Source organism: Liolophura sinensis, chromosome 6 (assembly GCF_032854445.1).
Source record: "Liolophura sinensis isolate JHLJ2023 chromosome 6, CUHK_Ljap_v2, whole genome shotgun sequence".
In the NCBI taxonomy this organism is placed as follows: Eukaryota; Metazoa; Mollusca; class Polyplacophora; order Chitonida; family Chitonidae; genus Liolophura; species Liolophura sinensis.
In genome coordinates this window covers 65,749,746-65,768,661 of record NC_088300.1, presented here as the reverse complement: position 1 = coordinate 65,768,661, position 18,916 = coordinate 65,749,746, and the positions used below count along the sequence as shown (strand labels likewise).

Sequence of the window (18,916 nt, the reverse complement as noted above, 5' to 3'; positions counted from 1 at the left end):
GGGAAATTTAATACTTAAACTGTGCTGAAAATACGTTATATTAATGTTTAATTATATACGCTAATTACAAACAGCTGTTCCCACTTTGTTACAGGGTTACTGGAAGCAAAACATGGATGAAACTTCATGGTAGGTCAGTTTAAGTTAATCCTTTCAAATTAGTACTTACTTAGCTGCAGAAAGACCTAGTAGTAAGCCTATGGTAGTCATTTCATGTCCCTGTTCAGAGGAAAAAACAGACAACTCTTCACCAAAATAAATCCAAGAGAAAAGAAAAGAACTGGAATTTGGTATTTTTTATAATTACCTGCATTAATGTTATGACCTTACAATTCCACACAAAATGTCAATTTGATTACCGTATGTACGAAATCAATTTGTGTGTTACTAGTTGTTCCTATGACAACACCACGCTTCATAGCATCCTAAAAACACATGCCAAATGCAGAGAAAAACATATGGAAAGGCTTCTCTGGTGAAGACAGAACATACCTTTGCCAGGGAATCATGGAGGTTCAGAATATCTAGATTGACCAGATGACCATTCAGTCCCAAGGCCATCAGAAAACCAGCATATTCATTGGTCAGTTCTGAGCCCTTTGGTTTGTTATAGATGATCCAGGGAGAGTTCACCTAATATTCGTAAAAAAAATGAAATGTCTAAGCTGTTTTCAATTTTTATGCCCATGCCCATTAATCAAGCGCTCTCTATGACGAACAATGTCATTGTTAAGTAATGACTACATTCTTAAGAGAAGAAACTATCTTAAGGTAAAACAGAACATAGAATAGACGAAGAGATATAAAGTGAACAGGTGCAACTGGTGAGAGTGAGAAAAAATTGATCACAAAACTAATCAGAACTGTTCAAAACATAAGGTGAACTTCATGCTACTCACATCTTCCTGCTATTCACATCTATTTACGTATTTCATTGGGGCTTTCTGATTATAAACAAGAATATTTCATTTGTGTGAGGATTGTCAGGTTGCAGACAGAACCCAGAGAAACCACAGCTGATCGCCAGCTGCCTGGAAAACCTTACTAATTAAACATGGCTGAACTAGCACAAACTAGATTTGATCATAAGGCGACCACATTAGTCAACAATCAATCAGCTACCACTAGAGTAAGGCTTTGGCTGAATTACTCTATTTCACCTAAAGTTAAGCTTTTTTCAAGTTGATTCTGACCGATTCATCCACATCATACGCCATCTGAAGAGTTATTTTGTAATCATATTGATGCACTTTTACAGGTCAAACTACAGGTAAAATACATCACAAGTAACCTAATTCTTCTAGATGGCTGCTCTTTTTAGCCAATGTGATGTAATTGTAGCAGGAAAATTACATATTCTTTCACATGCTTATTCCATCTAATGAACAACAGTCATATCTTTACTTTTCCGGAAAACTGGTGGAGAAATATAATTCTTTAATTGCTTTCAGCACCACTGGTATCTGTCCTAAAAATTAGACGAATTAGGTATAGGTATACTATTAACAAAGGTGTTGGAGATACACACCTGAGAAGTATTTGCCAGCCTCAGCCCTGCAGCGACTCCATTATGGAAATGAGGCCAGGCAGCCATATTAGGAGGTGTATCAATATGGGTAAGATCAACAGATGTGTTCCTGCAATATAAACCAATACAATGTGCAACACATATCATTTAACTTCCCACAAAAATAAACAAAAACAAGCATAATATAAAATAATAATACCAGCCTTTCATGACTGTATGACACCACAAGTCTTTCTCAAAATATATTATGGATCAATTGTAAAACCTTTATTTCTTTACCATAATGAAAAAAAAAAAACAAGCACAATGATGTCAGAGTGATCTACCTTGGTGGAGCTCTTCCAGTCAGGCATAACTTGGGTATTGGTAAGGCTTCAGTAGGCAGAGACACATGAGTACACAATGTGAACATACCCCTGGAAAGTAAATACAATTCAGTAGCACGGACAATATCAACATGGAAGCACACATGGAAATGGACCCTTATCTCCCGTTGACCATTTACAAAAAATGAGCCGGACAGATGAAATCTTGCCATAAACAAACCTATTCAAGAAATTCCTGTAGGCCTGTATGTAATCTTCACTGCTGACTATACATAAAACAGGTTTGTGGGATCTGAGATTTTGGTGCATTCAAATATGATTTTCTTTACAATAAAGACATAAACAAGAATGTCTGTCTAGACAATGGACTTACCTGCCCAGTGGAAGAGCCATGGTTCTAATGCAGACAGAGTATAAATATCTCTCCTGTTCTTCTATGAAATCATGATCACTGAAAAGAAAAAAACACAGAAGGATTGGAACAGCCCTAGGGATTTCTATAACACATGCATGTATGCATCCTAAAAGAGTTTTATTTATTACCTGGCTGATTAGATTTACAAATATGGAAAACCAGAGCAACCTGAGTAAAGAAATGTATTTTGTCAACTAAATGTCCAGACTTTAAGATGCAGCCGAACTTGGGAGTGCTGAATTCAAGCCAGATTACTGTGCCATATAAAAAATCTTCACAAGTTGACACTTATTCTTCATTAGTTTCTCAACAGGAAATAAACGAAAAAAAAAAAAACAGACTGTATCAGATCCTAAAAACAAAAATATTGTCTGTTTAAGTGACCAACCTGACTTCAGGTCTCTGTACCAAAGTTATCTTCGCTGGTTTGGAAGACTGCAGCATTCGCTTGACTTCTTGTACCCGCAGATCCTCGCTGAACCGCAAACGTAATATCTATAACAAATGGAACAAATGTATTGTCCTGTCATCCCTTAGATAGACGATGGATGTTCTATCACAAGATTTACCTCCCTTTGTAGAGGGCTCCTGTACTACATTTATTCATTAATAATGGGGAAAAGAAATACAGCAGTAATGTAGGAGACACACTTCTTTCACAAACTTGATTTACCTATGAAAATGGAGAAATAAACATATTTGCATGTCACCTCTTGGTCAACCAGTTCAAAATCATCCTCTTCTTCATCTGCTCCTTCTTGGTTGGCTGAACTTTTTTTTGTGGTCCCTCTCCCTCTCACATCCTGTTCCTCCAAATAACCTTTGGAAAAAGAGGTCAACATGGCCAAGTCCTGACGACCTGGAGAAAAAGGGTATTACATCAGAATTCACATCAAACCCAATTACTGTGATGACACAGACACTGGGATGAAACCAAGGACAGTGCCTCATTATTTGATCGTTTTAGCACTCCTAAGTTAAATAAAGACCATTTTTCTAAAAAAAGAACAAAAATATATGATGAAAATAGCAAGCAAAATTCCTTCAAAAAGAAAAAAAGAACAATCTCATGCTTGAATGAGTTCATGAATACACATTTATTCTACTCATGAAATCAGGATGATTTACGTTCAACTCTGTAGTTTCTGTACAAATCAGTAATTTTTCATTTATACAACAGCTGTCATGTTTTTCAGCGGAAGAAACCAAACTTTACAGTAACATTACATTACTCTTTTTGTGGGAAAAAATCTGACCAAGAATATATGGTTAAATGTACATCACAAATACAGGGTTATGAGCATACCAATAAGACTGTGAGCTTTCTCGGGCCAGTCAGCTGGTGGGTTCTGTCTACACACAAACATAGCCTCTCTGAAGGGGAGGGCCAGGCCAACAGGCAGAGACTCCAGATCGACAGATGTTAGGCCTGTCATCAATAGTGAAGAACAGAAGAATATGACACAAGTAATTATAAAAGATACATTTTCTATCCACCAAAGTTTCAATGCTGTTACTGGGTTGGTGACTGTCAATGACAGCTTGAGAAATCACACCAATCACATGATCCCTGACACACTTTTGACAAGGGAAAGATTATCCTTACACCTAACTTGCACCTGACTTTCCTTACACCTGACTATCCTTTTTGGTTAATATGTGAGGTCAAAAACAACACATTTCTGCCGTCAAAACAAGGGGCTCGAGTGGCCTTTCAGGCTGGGAAGAACATAATGGTTGATGCCAACATAAAAGGGACTACTCTTGGGGATTATTTGACGAAGGTTTGAAGCAAAAATCTTCCATTATGAGCCTCTTACATGTAGTTAAGATCTACATGAATCAGTTTCAATTTGTCACAATGATTACTTGGCCCACAGATATACACCCTTCCATCATTAAACTAATTTAAATCATGAATAGTGAATTCATTCATGGAGTAAATTCAGTAAGATTCACCGGCTCTGCCCGGTTTCCTCCCATCATAATGCTCCCCGCCGTCATGCAAGTGAAATATTCCTCAGTACGGCGCACATCACCAATCAAATAAATAAATAAATAAATAAAAGGATTCTCGGTCTCAAATCAGGACAGTGACAGACTTTTGTGATGGTGGTTTGTGCAACACGGCTTGAGTCTATTTACTCAACCTATGTCAGCCATCACACACTTGACCACTTCAGTTTGTCACGGATGCAGCCATTGACGATCAAAGTCAACCGCTCAACTCTATGCATATAAGTTTGAATGCAATTCAGTTTTCATCCAAAAATATGAGTATTTGTACCAGAAAAACACAGAATTGACTTTTTTTTTAACTCCAGTATTCTGTATTTAAATGAATTTTACCACTTAATCCCGGGGTCTAAAATCAACATATTTGAAGTCCTTGGCCTATTCCCTTATGCTGAGCATTAATCTAAGATGTACCACGATTCCTGATTTTAAAGTCTTTTTAATAGTTTTAATCATGACTTAACTCAGGTTTGAAGGTCCAATTCTCCAACTGGATCTTATTTTATGTAAATAAGAATGCAAATTTCATAAAATTGCGCAAACTATTTCTCTACACCCCATAATATTGGTCGTATTGGCAGCTGAAAAGGTTGATGAATTAGGGTATCATTTTTTCACATCTGCGTGATATTAACCATTTGTACAACAGTGAATTCTAGTCACCCACCTAACTCCGTCATGAAGAGTACAATCCGCTCAGACACTGAGGTTAGAGGGCTGACATTGTAGCTCCTGGATAGAGACACATCTGAGGATGATGGGCCAGCTCTATGACCTGAAACAGTTACATGCCTCACACTAATATTGTTCTACAAATATCAGTTATACCATATCAATTATGCTTAGTCTTACATATTCATTCACTTGACTGGTGTTTAACATTAATATAGTTTAACATTCTAATCACAGATAAACCACAGCACCACAGCATGTGCATGTACTGTACATATACAATGTATATATAAGTTACCAGAGTAAACATACACATAAACCACAGCACCTTAAGACACCCAAAAATTACCTGGATAAACCAAACAATCTTCATGTATGAATAAATTACTGGAGTATATATATATATATATATCCTACCTGGTGGGACTACTCTCTTCAGGGACTTCTCAATAGCATGGGGAATGATAAGGTCTTCATTTAACAGCAAACTGTACACCTGAAAAAGACAAACTGATTAAAATTTTCAGAATTTGGTTTGATTGACTGATTGGCTTTGAACACAAGTACACAAGAATATTACACACAGTATGATGAGTGTCAGTTTCATGCATGAAGAAAACCAGAGTACACCAACAACCTTTGACACGTACCTATCAAATCTCAAGAAGTGTTTTTCATGCAAGTATGATGTTCACATCTTTGATTCAATCTGTAAGTAAACCTATCCTGATCGCTTGTTTGCTTACTTAAGTTTTTTAAAATGTCATCAGCATTACTTTTGTCATTTCATGACGATGTGTACTTCAAGAACACCCATCATGCTACCAAGACCCAAAGTTAACGAACAACTGGTTGCATACATGTATCAAGAGCCCTAGTCAGTGTTCAAATAAGTCAAAACAAGCAAGACATCTTAACGGATTGTTAAATGACAGTCCAAGTCTGAACTTTGCTCACTAAAAGACACCAGACATGACAACTAACCCACTTAGGCAGCTCAAGGCAGACAGCTCCTGACCTGGTGACCAGGTCAAGCAAGACACAAGGAATGCTCTAAGCCAATGAGTGAAATCAGTATACAAATTGTACTCCATGCTTATATATATTATAAGTTGTCAATAATAAAATATGTATCTAAGTTGCACTTTGATGGTAAATGTTCATGTATCTAATGCAGCGATCAAGCTCGAGGCTAAGCAGAATTAGACACATTGATTGATTTTGATTTATTTGATTGGTGTTTTACGCTCTACTCAAGAATATTTCACTTATACGACAGCAGCCAGCATGGTGGGAGAAAACCTGACAGAGCCCGGGGAAAAGCCACAACCATGCACAGGTTGCTGACAGACCTTTCCACGTACGGCCGGAGAGGAAGTCAGCATGAGTTACACACTGATTGAGAGTCCTGAACTAGGTACACTATCTACTCACAGATATGATGGTCTTGGTCTTGACACAGACATCAGATATGTATGGTATGGGAGGGCAGTCTACCCCCCTCAGGCTCTGATACACCCACTCACACACACTGGGAGGAGTTGAGCTTAAGTACCCGGGGTACTGCATCTTCTTCCGATGCTCTGACAACACAAGCAACATAAATGTATTTTAGGGTGGTCTCTCAGTTTTGCAGCAGTTTAAAAAGTCACTATGGTAAATGACCTTAAGTTTTGCCCTACGATTTGGAAAGTGTATCCCATGATTCATTGCGTTGATAGTGGTTCTTACTGACTGCGTGCTGTGGGAGAGCATCGGCAGTGATCAAGGGGATAGTGATGTGGACAGTTCCTGAATGTAATAAACAAGCTCATGCTTCACTGAGCAGTTAGTCTATTCTTCTGCCACCAACAGTTTATGTTTTCCTCAGTTTCAATCACAATGAATTTAGCACATAAAGGCATACTTCACAAAAGGTGCACTGTGACCACCCAGTGCCTTTACACATGTGAAGTGAAATGCTAAATATCCATAACAGGTATGCAGAGCTCTTCATGTACAAAGCTATCACCCAGCTAATTCTTCCTAGCACATAACCAGCAGATGATGACTCAAGCTGCGTTAAAAGTGACAACTTACAATCACAAGGGTCAAATTCTCCACGTGTCTGTTTAACCCGTTAATGGCACGATTTTTGCCAACAAACGGCAAAAAAATAATGTTACCTGTCGCCGGTGACACCTGGGCATATTTGCATACTGATAATCACAAAACATGCACTTTATATTTTGATAGCAAGCCAGTCAGTGTTGTGTGAACTTTTAATATGTCAACCACACGGACAAATCCTGTCTGACTCCTGATATGCTGAACTGGCACACAGTGCTATGGAAAAGGGGTCAAAGGTAGTCGTGGCATTTTTCGGAAATTATGTTTTCTGTGTTCCCAGTTTCAAAATACAGGAAAGGTAACTCTTCATGTGTGCACAGAATGACATAGGCCTACTCCATTCAAATTATATGGGAGGTTGATGATATTTCTCGGTGAAATCCATTTGTAGCTGAAATACATGTGTACAAATATTTCTTGCTTAATGAGGGTTTAGAATAGACAACCGTTCACAAGATAATGCTCCGACGTGACTTCCACGTTACCCAATTCACCGCCGTTTCGAGGCTTGCAGCTTACAATGTGCATGTACATTCCTTGTTTGACGTGGCCATGCTTTGAGACAGTATATGGAATTTAAAGGTTTGTAATAGACATCGCCTGTCTTGATATTTTCTTCCATTTAATTTATGGGCATACTTCTAGTTGGGAGACCTGCAGACCTCACTGTCAGTGACGTGACCCCATGTGGCGAGGATTAGCAACCAGAGCTGCCGAGTGCCATGCAGGGCAATGAAACGGGCGAGGGGCTCATCACTCCCTTCTATCATCTTGCCGGCAACTCAGATCGTGCGAAAGTGATCGACAGTAACTCATGTGCAAAACTTAAGGTCATTTACCGAAGTCAAAAGGCAAAAATTGACAATATTCTACATATACCATCTCAGTACGTTAAATATTATTTTCATACATGTATATTTCATAATTATTATAATTATTCTATTCAAGAATGACACATGAACTTATTTTTAATAAATTAGTTGAAAAAAAAACTTGTATGATGTATCAGTCCATTTTTACCATCTTTAACTTGGGTGATTTCATCCGCTGCATCAAAAAGTGCTGGAAGATCCCTACAGTAGTAATCTGTGTAAGGGGCTAGCTGTAGGTCACTGGCAGTGTAAAGAACAAGTATTTGCATGAGTCAGTAAAGCTTGGCATACACTAGAGTTTAAGGCATGACCCCATGAACTCAACTGGTCGCTGACAAACAGATGACTTTAAGATTGAACTGCACAATGACCATAACTACACCAGTTGAGTCACATCGTTCTTTCGCACACACAAGCAATCAGGACCCGAAGCAACAGTTGAGATAAGCCGAAAGCTTTAAGGGTAGATAAATGCTCTTGCATTAAAGGGAAGAAACATTTCAAAGGGAAGAAACATTATCATTTATTTATTTAATTGATTGGTGTTTTACGCCGCACTCAAGAATATTTCACTTATACGATGGCGCCCAGCATTATGGTGGGTGGAAACCGGGCAGAGCCCGGGGGGAAACCCACAGCCATCCACAGCTTGGTGGAACACCTTCTCCTGTACAGCCTCACAGCGACTGCATTGGTGAGAGACTCCTGGGTCATTACGCTGCGCTAGCGCGCTAACCAACTGAGCCATGGAGGCTCCTCACATTATTAAACACTTGCCCTAAATGAATTAGTTTTTATAACTTCTTATCACAAAAGCTTCACTGACAATAGCTTACCTTGACAGCTGGTAGAGAAGATGTGCTAGTTGTCTGCTGTCATCATGGGAAAGAATGTTCAGTTTCAATTCCTTAAATGACGAAAACACAATTTCTTCATAAGCATGAAAAGCAAAACATGCTGGTTAAATTTTATTAATTTATTTATTTGACAGGTGTTTTACGCAGTACTCAAGAATATTTCACTTTACATGTTAACAATGGCAGCCAACATTATGGTGAAAGGAAAATGAGCAGAGCCCGAGGGAAACTCACAACTATTCGCAGGTTGCTGCAAATCTGCTGTTTAAAAGGCATTGGTTTGCTTGGCGGCCTGCTTGGGTGTTCAACAACACTTTGACGGTTATTTTGGGCAAATTATGGTAGTGTCAACATTGACATGTATGCCACCGCTCAACTGGAGTGTCACGCCCAAATGAACAGGCATAATGAAGGACAAACATGATGGTGGAGATGTGAGGGAAGAGGATGGAGCTGACATTGATGGAGGCCACTCACCTCACAGGCCAGATGTAGGACGAAACATGATGGTGGGGATGTGAGGGAAGAGGATGGAGCTGACAATCATGGAGGCCACTCACCTCACAGGCCAGATGTAGGACGAACATGATGGTGGGGATGTGAGGGAAGAGGATGGAGCTGACAATCATGGAGGCCACTCACCTCACAGGCCAGATGTAGGGCAAACATGATGGTGGAGATGTGAGGGAAGAGGATGGAGCTGACATTGATGGAGGCCACTCACCTCACAGGCCAGATGTAGGACAAAACATGATGGTGGGGATGTGAGGGAAGAGGATGGAGCTGACAATCATGGAGGCCATTCACCTCACAGGCCAGATGTAGGACGAACATGATGGTGGGGATGTGAGGGAAGAGGATGGAGCTGACAATCATGGAGGCCACTCACCTCACAGGCCAGATGTAGGGCAAACATGATGGTGGGGATGTGAGGGAAGAGGATGGAGCTGACATTGATGGAGGCCACTCACCTCACAGGCCAGATGTAGGACGAAACATGATGGTGGGGATGTGAGGGAAGAGGATGGAGCTGACAATCATGGAGGCCACTCACCTCACAGGCCAGATGTAGGGCAAACATGATGGTGGGGATGTGAGGGAAGAGGATGGAGCTGACATTGATGGAGGCCACTCACCTCACAGGCCAGATGTAGGACGAACATGATGGTGGGGATGTGAGGGAAGAGGATGGAGCTGACAATCATGGAGGCCACTCACCTCACAGGCAAGATGTAGGGCAAACATGATGGTGGGGATGTGAGGGAAGAGGATGGAGCTGACATTGATGGAGGCCACTCACCTCACAGGCCAGATGTAGGGCAAACATGATGGTGGGGATGTGAGGGAAGAGGATGGAGCTGACATTGATGGAGGCCACTCACCTCACAGGCCAGATGTAGGACGAACATGATGGTGGGGATGTGAGGGAAGAGGATGGAGCTGACAATCATGGAGGCCACTCACCTCACAGGCCAGATGTAGGACGAAACATGATGGTGGGGATGTGAGGGAAGAGGATGGAGCTGACAATCATGGAGGCCACTCACCTCACAGGCCAGATGTAGGACGAACATGATGGTGGGGATGTGAGGGAAGAGGATGGAGCTGACAATCATGGAGGCCATTCACCTCACAGGCCAGATGTAGGACGAACATGATGGTGGGGATGTGAGGGAAGAGGATGGAGCTGACAATCATGGAGGCCATTCACCTCACAGGCCAGATGTAGGACGAAACATGATGGTGGGGATGTGAGGGAAGAGGATGGAGCTGACAATCATGGAGGCCACTCACCTCACAGGCCAGATGTAGGACGAACATGATGGTGGGGATGTGAGGGAAGAGGATGGAGCTGACAATCATGGAGGCCACTCACCTCACAGGCCAGATGTAGGACGAACATGATGGTGGGGATGTGAGGGAAGAGGATGGAGCTGACAATCATGGAGGCCACTCACCTCACAGGCCAGATGTAGGACGAAACATGATGGTGGGGATGTGAGGGAAGAGGATGGAGCTGACATTGATGGAGGCCACTCACCTCACAGGCCAGATGTAGGACGAAACATGATGGTTGGGATGTGAGGGAAGAGGATGGAGCTGACAATCATGGAGGCCACTCACCTCATAGACCAAATGTAGGGCAAACATGATGGCGGGGATGTGAGGGAAAAGGATGGAGCCGACATTGATGGAGGCCATCTTGTTGTAGACAGTCTCTGAGGGGATATTGTCACAGGCCTGCAGACCTAACATCACTTGCTGGCTGCTGGTCACATACTGGTGGTGACTGGACTCCAACAGGTATTCCCAATCCTAAAACATATACACATATACCACTGGTTCTTTAGTGAGTGAGTGAGTGAGTGAGTGAGTGCTTGGGGATTAACACTGTACCATTTGGTTCTTTAGTGGGTGAGTGAGTGCTTGGGGATTAACATTGTACCATTTGGTTCTTTAGTGAGTGAGTGAGTGCTTGGGGTTTAACATTGTACCATTTGGTTCTTTAGTGAGTGAGTGCTTGGGGATTAACATTGTACCATTTGGTTCTTTAGTGAGTGAGTGAGTGCTTGGGGTTTAACATCGTACCATTTGGTTCTTTAGTGAGTGAGTGAGTGCTTGGGGATTAACATTGTACCATTTGGTTCTTTAATATTTGACATCAAAAAACAATTTTCTGTACTGCTCTAAATACATTTGCTTCTTTTCAGCAACATCTTAAACTATCACTATCTTTCACATAGCTGTTATGTCCAGTCAAACATACTTTTCTTTGCCACGATATGGCTGAAATATTGTCCGTGTGGCATTAAGCCCCAATCATTCATTCATACTTTTCATACACAGGTATGCATAAAATACATAAAACTCTTCCTTTATTATTAAAAAAGAGCTCAAATCCTTCAGTTATTTGGCCAATGCTTCGGCATTACTTTCTTTCTTTGATATTTTTTACATATTATAAATGAAGAAAAAAAAGATTGATTTCTATTGATATTCAATATCATTTTGTCCAACTGACCTCATTTGAGCCTTGTTCTGACGGCCGGGCTCGTTTGGAAGCCACCACAGGGGACATTGATGTGTCCATCTCAGCCTGGGTACAAACAATAAACCTTGGTCAATATTTAAGGATTTCAAGAAATTCCAATTGCAATTTTATCTCTTCAAGTCAAATTATTTTAAAGTCAAAGTGTTTTAATACATTTTGTCAATCTGGTATTTTTCACTTTCAAGTCTGATAAAACCGAAACAGAGTAGCTAGGATTTACATAATCTAGAGTGAACAGTGGTCAAGGCTCTTGTAGATCTAATTCAGAACTGAGCCTACATGCCTACGGTACCTGGTTTGCTCATATCTTTAATACTTTAAAAAATTTGAAAACTGTGAGAGTTTGCAAATTAAGTACACTTCATCTTAATCAGACTTCAACACCTAAAGTTTTCCAAAGAGCTGCATGGACAGTCTGGAGACTCTCTTAAGGCTGAGATAGCTGATGTAGGTCACTTAAACAAAAACCAAATTAGGCTATTTAGGGAGAAGATGGTAGAAGAGTCAAGACTCTAGGCAAAGTTACAATAAAAACATGTCTTATATTGAAACCATTCTCAATGTGGACTAACCTGAGTGGTTAGGGCCAGCCTACTTGTGTCGTATCCCATCATACTGAGAACAGATCTGTTAAAAACAGCCCATTCTGATTGGTTGCCTATTCCTCCTAGAGCATTCCTAATGGAGTACCACCTCCCTAACACCTGCAGGGCTGTGTCTTTGGGTAACACATGCTTCAATGCCTTCAGGCACAAATCAACTGAAATGTAGCATAAACAAGACCCACCATACTTATTTCACTCCTTTTTTAAAAAGAAAGTGGTCTGCATAAACTTATTACAACAGGGTTGAGACAAGGGTTAAACTGCAAAGAAGCTTTAAGTAAAACAGTTTCCAAGTGTCAGCCTGTTAGAAAGTGACACACTGACAGGTGACATGCAAACCTCTCTCTAGTTCTATTGGTGTGGAAAAATAAACTCTTTTAAACACAGACTTAAATTTAAACACAACAATACACACAACTATTTGAGTGAGTGAGTGAGTGCTTGGGGTTTAACGTCGTACTCAACAATTTTTCAGTCATATGACAACGAAGGAATCCTTAGGGTGCATGTACGGGTAATGTGCCTCCTTGTTGCAGGACGGATTTCCACCGCTCTTTTATTTAGTGCTGCTTCACTGAGACGACTTACCGAAGGCAATTAAGCCGCCCCGCCCGAGCCATTATACTGATACGGGTCAACCAGTCGTTGCACTATCCCCTTCATGCTGAACCCCAAGCGAGGAAGTTACAACTTCCTCTTTTAAAGTCTTAGGTGTGACTCGATCAAAAATTGATCCCGGATCTACCGGCCCTGAAGCGGACGCTCTACCAACTGTGCTAACCGGGCCAGTCACAACTATTTGAAAAGCATGCTGTCCCTCTCTTCACTTAGATGACACGAACAGATATTCCATTGCAGATAAGTTCCCAATTCACAACCAATTTAAATACAGTGAAAATTAGATGAACTCACTCCCTGGTGAAATGGCAAAAGGAGGTAATGCTGTTCTGTACAGTTCACCAGTGGCCAGTTCCTGAAACAGATATGACAAATATCACAAAAATTGCATATTTCATGTGACTGAGACATTTTTCCAAATTTCCACACACTACAAAATATCTCCTAATGTATACTGATAAGAAACAAGAAATGAAAGAATAAAAACAACACGGAAATACTAGACAAACAGACGCACGTAAGTCTGTATTCTTAGTAAATCTAAATAAACGGAACACACAGTTCACATGAAAACTGAGTAAGAAAGAACCAACCACAGTGAATCTTCTGTTAATGCTGTCCCTCAGTCCTTTGATAAAGCTGTTGTTCTGTAAGGGAAAGTAATCTGTCAGGGACGTCTCGAGGTGGGTAGAATCATCCATTTCTGTCTGCACAGGGGATATCACGTGACCCTGGGGAACAATAGATGCGTTGGGCTTAATACAAAAAATCTCAGAATTTCAACCATTTACTGGCAAATAAATAGAAAAGGACACTCCTTAGTGGCCATAAACATACAAGAGATTGCCTTACAAAATACTCGAATTTCTCATTGGTCTTTCCTTTCACTTTGAGATGCTGACATGAAGGATTTAAAAGTTGAAAAGCCTGATCTTAAAGTATAAAAAAGAAAATCATTATTTAATGATTTGTTCTTATCAACAATATGTTTTTTGATAAGAACGGCCCAACCAGAGGACATACATGTATCACAGTGAATGGACTATGAAACAGATAGGCTTACCCCCTCCCCAAACCTAGCATCCACAGCGCTTGATGGTCGTGATGAGGTGATGGGCCCACCCTGAGGACTGCCCACAGGGGTGGCTGACTGTAGCAGACCCATGGGAACATGGCTGACTGGCAGCTCTGGCACATGTACCTTGTTAATCTACAATCATACAGGTAAAAAAGGAAAGAGGTATATATATATATATATATATATATATATATATATATATAATGAAGTTTGTTTGGAAGGTGGAATACTATCCTAATTGGAAGGTTTCAGCACAAATGTTTTATTATCTTCATTTGCCTACAAAATGGCACTTTTTGGCCAATATGTAGGGCAGCCAGAGTAAGTTTTGGGTCTTAGGGACAACATATTCTGATGGAATTACTAAGGTAAAGTCAGGTAAAATAAGAGAAAAATACAATTGTAACCCTACAATTAAAGCTAAACCTATACCTAAAGCAGAAGCACTAGTGACAGACTTGTAAGTAAATAGAATTTTACTCCATCACAGCTAAAGACCAGTACATATAAAGTTGTCAAAATAAGGATATGATCAATTCTCTTAACATGTATGTGATACAATCACTTTCAGATAGCTGTGTTAAAATTTTAAAAAAAATTAGAACAGGCTCAGTACTTTACAAAGAGTTGCAAGGACAAAATCTGAATACAAAGAAAAATTATGAAAATAAACTTAACCGTGCATAAGTTCAGATGATAGACAAGATGTATGGTAAGTTTCATTGAAATCAGCGCAGTAGTTTGGAAGGCAATGCATGGACAAACTCATGTCTACTAATGAACCGCCAGGGTGGTTTCAGTATACGACCACACCCCCAACCCCCCATTTCTGCTGTGGTAGAGTGGAAATAAAAAAATAATGTAAGGTCTGCTTACCTTGCCTATTGTTCATTCACAATTCCACTACGATACAGCATGTAGACATTTTCCTGATACGAGAATATACATATTATGCTCTTTTCGTATCATTTTTAATGGCAATGCAGTAAGCTCTAAGGGTAAGTGTAATACCTTGGTGGAGCCAGAGTATAAAATCATGTGTCCATACATGTCCAGCACTAGAATCAAGGACAATTCCTGTAAGGCCAATACAACAAATTAATGTTAGCACACTTCATAAAACATGAATTTACAAATATATATATATATATATATATATATATACCAGGAAAATATTTCGGGCCATGAATTATGCTTGTATAATCAACATACATACCCTCTATAATCATAGTACATAAATCTTCTCAACTAAATTTTCATGCCAGGATACTTAAAAGATAATACCTTTAAAAATCAAAGTAGGCATCACTTAATAGACCACTTAAAACTATGCATAAATATACTTTCATTTATTTTTTAAGATTTTTTCAGAAGAGAGTTAAAGGCGTTCAAACGTTTGAATTGTAAGCTGGGCTTTATGGACCATACTATTACAGTTTAGGAACTCTGACATGACAGTAAGTTTCTCGAACCCTAGTCACGACAATGAATGTTGGAATAACTCTTTTTACCCACGAGTAAAAGATTACTGAAATAATGTTCTCAAAAATGCCTTCTTTCTGGTCATCATCAGGAAAACAAAGTGATGTGACGTCAGGGTTCATAGATACTGTCAGTATGGCTCGAAAAGACAACCGTTGAATTTAAATATCGGAATACCTTTCACCTCTTTTCAAAAAAATCTATAAAAGAAACAGATAAAAATGAAAGTATTCTTATTCAGAGTTTTCAGTAGCCTATCTGACGAACCTTCCTTCATATTTTAGCTTTCTTATACTTCTATGTGAACATGCATGTTATATATTTTGACACACAATTCAAGACTTATTAGTTTGAGAAACCATGAAGATAAAACTTTCATCACAAAAACTAACAGAGATTTTGTTGCTTCATTTGTTTTATTTTTGGAAAATATAAACACTGTCCATAATATTCTGGGAAACTGTTCCTCTGTCAATTTCAATGCAAACCCACATGCACAGTTCACCATTACCTGTATAGGAACAGCATCTTTGGCTTGTATTGTACACATGGACCCAAATATCAGCTGACTTCTGTCATTGCTCTCCCCAAACTTGACACACCTGTAGCAAGCAAATATAACACCTGAGGACACAGGTAAACAGAGGTGGTACAAAGAGACAAAACGATTCTCTCATAAGAACAGAGTCAGAGATTTACAAATATTGCCACAGAATCACTTCTTTAACATTTTTTTGAATGGGCACTGATTCGCATTTTTTTTAATATACTGGTAACAAAGCACCAGTCAATCTTCTACTAAAGTTAACAGTTTATTTTAATAATATGACAGATCACTTTTTTCAATAAAATTATATGCAAGTCAGTGTTATCGTGTCATAATTTAAGACAATTACCGAAGTTGGTTTCTGTGGCTGACAAGAAAACACAGGAACTTCTGTCCACAAATATCTTCGGAGAGAAAGGCTTTAGAGGCTTGTCCCAAGGGTCCATCTCTGTTGATACAATAATGTACACACAATAATATGTAGGTATCATAAAATATCTAACAGACCTAACAATTTGTTTCACAGTACAAGCAACTCTGTCGTTTATAAACAAAGGAAAAAATGCAACCAATATAATGTGTTTTACAGTTGAGGGGGGTGGGGGGGCAGGGGGGAAAAGGGGTTGTGCATAGTTTACAGGCTGACCACGATGTATGGTGTAGACTGTTACATTTGCGAACACGCAGTTCAGTCATTTACATAAACTGCAGGAAAACAGACAATGTTCACATAAAACCATCACACCCTAACAAAGTAACACATGCACACCATATTCAATGTTGGATCTTAGAATTTTCGTGGAGTCCTTTAAGTTTAATTAATCACATGAAAACATTTGATATTATCTTGATCAAACGGCCGAATGAAGCTTAAAAATTTGCTAACACCACATTTCAGTTCATTAACAATTCAGTAGTTTGAAAGCACAAAGCCATGAAAATTTTATGTGCAAATGCCAAACTATTGGGCTGTGTGATTTTTGGGAGTCCTTGTGGAGAAAGCAAAACCATCCAACTAGGTTTTTATATCTTTCAGTAGCGTTTCTACCATTGTAAATTTTGTGCAGACAGATAAAAGGGGTGTGGTAACCTGATGGCAGGGGCTGGTTCAGTCCATAACTGATCTAGGCAAACTTCAGGGGCCAGGGGTTCCACCCACTCTGTCAGGCTCTCATTGATCAGTGACACATTCTGCGACCCTGCTGGAGTGCGATGAAAGGCCACTGGAGAACGACCCTGGGGGATGGGGGTGTCAATCCTAAACATGTTACCAGTGGTCACAGAGGGCGACTGGGTGCGACTGAAAAAAGAAAAAACCCGGGCAACACAATCAATGTAAAGACTAAGGAGAGAAATTAGAAAAAAAAAATTTTTTGTACCGTCTAGCTGATGACACAAGCCAGGTGACAATGGTTGAATTTTTCAGGAAACAAATGACAAATTAACTTTTCTTTTTTTACCGCATAGTACTATTGTAGAATTGTATGGATACATAAATATTACATATTCTATTATTTTATGGAAAATATGTGTAAGTGAGAAAACAGATAATGCTTAACATCTAAGCCTTTTAAGAGGAGTGCAAAATACACAGTCTAAAAACTATGAACTCAGTCATGTTCAACCCTGAAAATTTACAAATTTTATTATTATTATTTGACTGACATAAGGATTTTCACTTATGTGATTGGCAGTCAGGTTTATGGTGTGCCTAGGAACAGCAATAACTTTTCCAGTGTACGCAATGCATTATTTATGTGTACATTTATTTATTTATTTGATTGATGTTTTAGGCTGAACTCAAGAATATTTCACTTATACGACGGATGCCACCATCTTAGTGGGAGGCAATGCCCGGGGGAAACCCATGGCCATATGTGGGAAGGTCTGCCAGCTCATGATGGAAGCCAGCATGAGCTGGACTTGAACTCACAGTGACAGCATTGATGAGAGGCCCCTGGGTCATTACGCTGCACTAACGCGCTAACCAACTGATCCACGGAGGCCCCACTTATATGTACATGCATCAAAACGTGATAAACCGTACATACATAATGCTGGCTGCCATCGTATAAGTGAAATATTCTTGAGTACGATGTAACACACCAATCAAATAAATAAATAAATAAATAAACTGTACATAACTGTACATGATATCTAACCTCGGTGGGAAGTATGAGCAGGCTGGACTACGCGATTTGGACATGCCCATGGGAGAGTTTAGCTGATGACCGGAATAGCTGCGTAACGGTGACATACTGGGTGACTGACTGGAGAGCGTGAAGCGAGAGTTGTTTGAGCTGGACACGTTGTAGCCTGCTGCTGGTGTGCCGATCCCTGGGTGATAGTAGCTGGTACTATCCCATAGTCCAGTAGCGCTGTACACCTCCTACAAACCAGTGAAAAGTCATCCATAATTGGAATCAACGACTGAATCAAGTGTGAAAGAACAACATGTTTATTCATTAAATTGGTGTTTTACCTCATACTTGAGAATATTTCACTTATATGAGGAGGGCCATCAATGTGGTGTGAGGAAACTGGGCATAGCCCGGGGAAAACACATCACTATCTGCAGGTGTCTAGCAGACCTTTATACATAAGACAAAGTGTGTGGTAAGTTGGAGGAATTTGGTGTGAACTGTTCAGTTGATAGATTTATTTATTTATTTGATTGGTGTTTTACGCAATACTCAAGAATATTTCACTTATACGACTGCGGCCAGCATTATGGTGGGA

The 18,916-nt window shown here is 39.8% G+C and overlaps 1 protein-coding gene across 1 annotated transcript in view; it reads right to left on the bottom strand.

Annotated features, from left to right (window-relative positions):
- Positions 1 to 18,916, bottom strand: part of LOC135466817 (anaphase-promoting complex subunit 1-like) — a 48,231-nt gene that overhangs the window by 21,015 nt on the left and 8,300 nt on the right. Inside the window, exons 9-32 of the mRNA XM_064744521.1 lie at positions 18,340 to 18,566; positions 17,268 to 17,477; positions 16,527 to 16,625; positions 16,142 to 16,232; positions 15,160 to 15,225; positions 14,134 to 14,280; positions 13,664 to 13,801; positions 13,365 to 13,425; positions 12,420 to 12,607; positions 11,818 to 11,892; positions 10,920 to 11,111; positions 8,775 to 8,845; positions 8,087 to 8,178; positions 6,392 to 6,540; positions 5,375 to 5,453; positions 4,953 to 5,060; positions 3,576 to 3,698; positions 2,980 to 3,128; positions 2,658 to 2,764; positions 2,228 to 2,305; positions 1,855 to 1,944; positions 1,529 to 1,637; positions 493 to 633; positions 170 to 219 (exon numbers count right to left, since the gene is read on the bottom strand). Of these exons, the coding sequence (XP_064600591.1) occupies positions 170 to 219; positions 493 to 633; positions 1,529 to 1,637; positions 1,855 to 1,944; positions 2,228 to 2,305; positions 2,658 to 2,764; positions 2,980 to 3,128; positions 3,576 to 3,698; positions 4,953 to 5,060; positions 5,375 to 5,453; positions 6,392 to 6,540; positions 8,087 to 8,178; positions 8,775 to 8,845; positions 10,920 to 11,111; positions 11,818 to 11,892; positions 12,420 to 12,607; positions 13,365 to 13,425; positions 13,664 to 13,801; positions 14,134 to 14,280; positions 15,160 to 15,225; positions 16,142 to 16,232; positions 16,527 to 16,625; positions 17,268 to 17,477; positions 18,340 to 18,566 (2,840 nt within the window). The remainder of the gene's footprint in view (positions 1 to 169; positions 220 to 492; positions 634 to 1,528; positions 1,638 to 1,854; positions 1,945 to 2,227; positions 2,306 to 2,657; positions 2,765 to 2,979; positions 3,129 to 3,575; positions 3,699 to 4,952; positions 5,061 to 5,374; positions 5,454 to 6,391; positions 6,541 to 8,086; positions 8,179 to 8,774; positions 8,846 to 10,919; positions 11,112 to 11,817; positions 11,893 to 12,419; positions 12,608 to 13,364; positions 13,426 to 13,663; positions 13,802 to 14,133; positions 14,281 to 15,159; positions 15,226 to 16,141; positions 16,233 to 16,526; positions 16,626 to 17,267; positions 17,478 to 18,339; positions 18,567 to 18,916) is intronic.